General features: G+C 35.8%; 1 protein-coding gene across 1 annotated transcript; it reads left to right on the top strand.

Moving 5' to 3' along the window:
- Positions 1–383: 383 nt before the first annotated feature.
- Positions 384–3,099, top strand: zgc:163079 (uncharacterized protein LOC100006550 homolog). The gene is made up of 6 exons (XM_058769050.1): positions 384–514; positions 1,375–1,395; positions 1,508–1,673; positions 1,803–2,059; positions 2,150–2,292; positions 2,450–3,099. Exons 1-6 carry the CDS (start codon positions 460–462, stop codon positions 2,732–2,734), a joined length of 927 nt encoding a protein of 308 aa, XP_058625033.1. The 5' UTR covers positions 384–459; the 3' UTR covers positions 2,735–3,099.
- The last annotated feature ends 228 nt before the right edge of the window (positions 3,100–3,327 follow it).

The following is a 3,327-nucleotide window of genomic DNA, read 5'->3' as shown; positions in this document are numbered from 1 at the left end:
TAAAATAATGCATTTCCAATTGAGTTAAAACCACTTTTATCGTGCAGAAAATTTAGCAGTGTCTTTCTCCTCTGTAGCCAAAACCTCCACACAGCATACCCAAGCGGTCTGTATTGAGTCTCTGTATTGAGAAGCTGTCTTGTCTGACACAGTATTTTTGTTCCTTTTTCCTTTTTATAAAACACGGTAGAATTGTATAATGTGACAATCAGGCATTAAGTTACCCAGTATATAGAGTAAGTCTTCTATATAATCAAAAATCCTAAAATGAGATTAGTAATAAAGTGACATGTTTCAATCATCACTGTAAATACCAACAGCTGCCGGGTGTGTGAGAACATCAGGTGGGGCGGAGGCAAGACAACTCCGGATGAAGGCAGGAGTATTTACACTTCACAGATCATTAGAGACTTGAGAGCAGAAGAAACAGCAAGTTACAGCACACACCAGAACAGAAGAATGAAGTTTAACACAGTCTTCTGTGTGGCTGGAGTCATACTTCTCAACATAGCAGGTAAATCCACAAAATAATTCGCTTTTGTTAAATTAATTATGTGTGGAATAACTAATTCTGAAAAAGAATTGAATACCTATTTATAAATCTTTTTTCTCATATAAAGTGGCAGCATTCAGTTCAAGAAAGATGTGAAAAATGACAATGTAATAAGCCATATAACTGATGTAAAATGTGAAGTTATGTATTATGCTAGTAATTAAGAAAACATTATTGATGTTTGTTTGATTGTTGTATATCCCTAGTTAATATCTAAAATCTATATGATATTATTAAAGCATAATAATTTCAAATTAAATACAGATCAAAAAATAAACTTATTTTGTAAAATGTTCATCAAAAAATATTGTATTGTATGTATATTTTAAGCATATTTTACTGAATGTGAAAACTGGAGTCATGGAGTTTATGCAGGATCTACAGCAGTAAAACTTTAATCAACAAAACTCAAAATAACAAACACAGGAACAGAACAACCACTACATAGATGTAAACAGGGAGCATATACTAAACGAGAGAGCTAACAAGGGGCAGGTGGACACAATAGGTGTCTATGTAAAGTATAAGGAAATAAATAGGAACAGGGAACTCAAAACCAAAAATGAATAGACATACTCTCGACCCTATCTGCCTTAAATAGTATTGAAAATTACTAATATCACATAGAATTTAGGATGGATTTAGGATGGATAGTATGCACATTGGGACACAGGAAATGTAAACCATTATTTAAAGTTAGTCATTTCTTTTTATCATTTTGAATGTTCATATTTTTACTTGAAAATCTACATTTTTTATTTTAATTTTGATTGCACTGAAAATATAGGAGTCTAATTATTTTATTTGTTTTCTCCTAATAGGCTGCCTGGGTCAATTAGATGGTAAGTTGTCACAATCCAAACTCATGTTCAGTCACACAGAGATTTGTTTTGGATGTGTTGTAGTTTTTTGTGTAAACATGGAATTCTCACCTATGATCTTTCCTATCACCAGTATGTGGTCAAGCCCGCCTCAACACCAAGATTTTTGGAGAGAACGCAACGGCAGGCTCTTGGCCGTGGCAAACCAGCATTCACAGTCTGTCCAGTGGAAGCTATCTCTGCAGCGGGACACTAATCAATAAAGAATGGGTTTTGACTGCAGTTGACTGTGTCCTACAGTACGAAGTGGCTAAGTTTAATATTATCCTACGTTTTTCTGAATTTTAAGTGTCCAAGTATCATATAGTGTAGCCTATATATAGATGTGGATTCATAATAGTGAAATTAAAACTCACTTGTATTTACAGCAACAGGGTGTCTGACCTTGTGATCTACTTGGGGCGTCTGAAACAAAATGGCTCAAACCCACATGAGAAACTCAGGACAGTGATTAAAGTCATCAAACATCCTAAATATAACAGTCTTGACAGCAGTCTAGCACTGATCCAGCTCTCTTCTTCTGTGACGTTCACTGATTACATTAAGCCAGTCTGTCTGGCGGCTGCTGGTAGTATATTTGTTGCTGGTACAGACAGCTGGGTCACTGGATGGGGCCTAAACGAAGGTAAGAAACGTTACTTCAAAATTACACCACGAACAACACAATGCCTTTTATGATGTTTCCACTGATCTGTATCTTTATTTTGTGTGACAGAAATCAAGTTTCCTGACATACTGCAGGAAGTGGAGGCCCCTGTCGTGGACAACATTGCATGTAACGATGCCTATGGAGGCATCATTACAGAAAAGTTGATATGTGCTGGATTTTTAGATGAAGGAGAGAAAGCCCCATGTGTGGTAAAATATCAGTCATTCGTTTTATTTGGCACTGTTTGTTCAAAATGCATGTCTTTCTCTATAAAACTGAGAGACTAGAACTGTTATCTCAGTCTTGCTTCATATTCTATGTCTCCATTACTGTAGAGGTGTAAATATACAGTTTATGTCTTTGCAGGGAGACGCTGGAAGTCCACTGGTCACTAAGCAGGGCTCCTTGTGGATTCAGTCTGGAGTTGCGGTCTATTCTCATTATTGTGCTGAACCCGGTTATCCTGCTGTATACGTCAGAGTGTCTGAATATCAGGACTGGATCAGTAATTACACGAGCAGCAGCGAGCCTGGATTTGTCCCATACCCCCTCCTTCTTTCTCTGATTGATGGAGGCTCAGTCAACCTCCTCTCATTTCCCCTTGCGCTCACTCTCTCCATCATCCCTCTCATCCTCTTACGCTTTTTTTAAGAGATTGTGCGAGTCATGATAATTTTATGGATACACTTCTGTAATCATGATGATAGTTTGCTTTTCACAGTCTTATTATTAAGTAAAATAGGTGTTTCTTCTTATAATATTTTCTTTGATGTTAACCTTCATATTAATTGGATCCTGGGGTCATAAAAATGTTTATAATGAAACAAAACTTTAGTTCAGCATGCTTTTAAAAAAGAACCTTCACTGACATCATTACAAGTGCACTGCATGGAAGTTTTTATACATGATTTTATTCAAATAAATCCTTTGCAATGTGATCGTGTATGCATTTTACTGTATTTTCAATGCATGTACTACTAATTTACTTTGTTGAATAAAACGAAATAAAAATATAAGATTGTGATGTTTTTAACTATTGTAATTCAAGTGTTTTCAAGTGCATCAACCTTATTCCACACATTTGGGGCATTTAAAAAAACAAAAATTTTAAATTTAAAATCCTGATGCTGGCATTTATTCATTCAAGCTTTCTTACGCTACTCTGTGGACGGCTGACCTGGGACAGACATGTAAAAAGAATGTTGGTGTGAGAAATCATTACACCAAGCAACAAAACACATAAA

This window comes from Onychostoma macrolepis, chromosome 03 (assembly GCF_012432095.1).
Source record: "Onychostoma macrolepis isolate SWU-2019 chromosome 03, ASM1243209v1, whole genome shotgun sequence".
Taxonomy (NCBI): Eukaryota; Metazoa; Chordata; class Actinopteri; order Cypriniformes; family Cyprinidae; genus Onychostoma; species Onychostoma macrolepis.
This window is presented reverse-complemented; position numbering and strand designations above follow the sequence as displayed.

Excerpts from the sequence above, each read along its gene's own strand:
- zgc:163079 (XM_058769050.1), top strand. The coding sequence starts at position 460 with ATGAAGTTTAACACAGTCTTCTGTGTGGCTGGAGTCATACTTCTCAAC. Across the intron at positions 1,396-1,507 it reads CTGCCTGGGTCAATTAGATG|TATGTGGTCAAGCCCGCCTC; the intron begins GTAAGTTGTCAC and ends TCCTATCACCAG. Across the intron at positions 2,060-2,149 it reads TGGATGGGGCCTAAACGAAG|AAATCAAGTTTCCTGACATA; the intron begins GTAAGAAACGTT and ends TTTGTGTGACAG.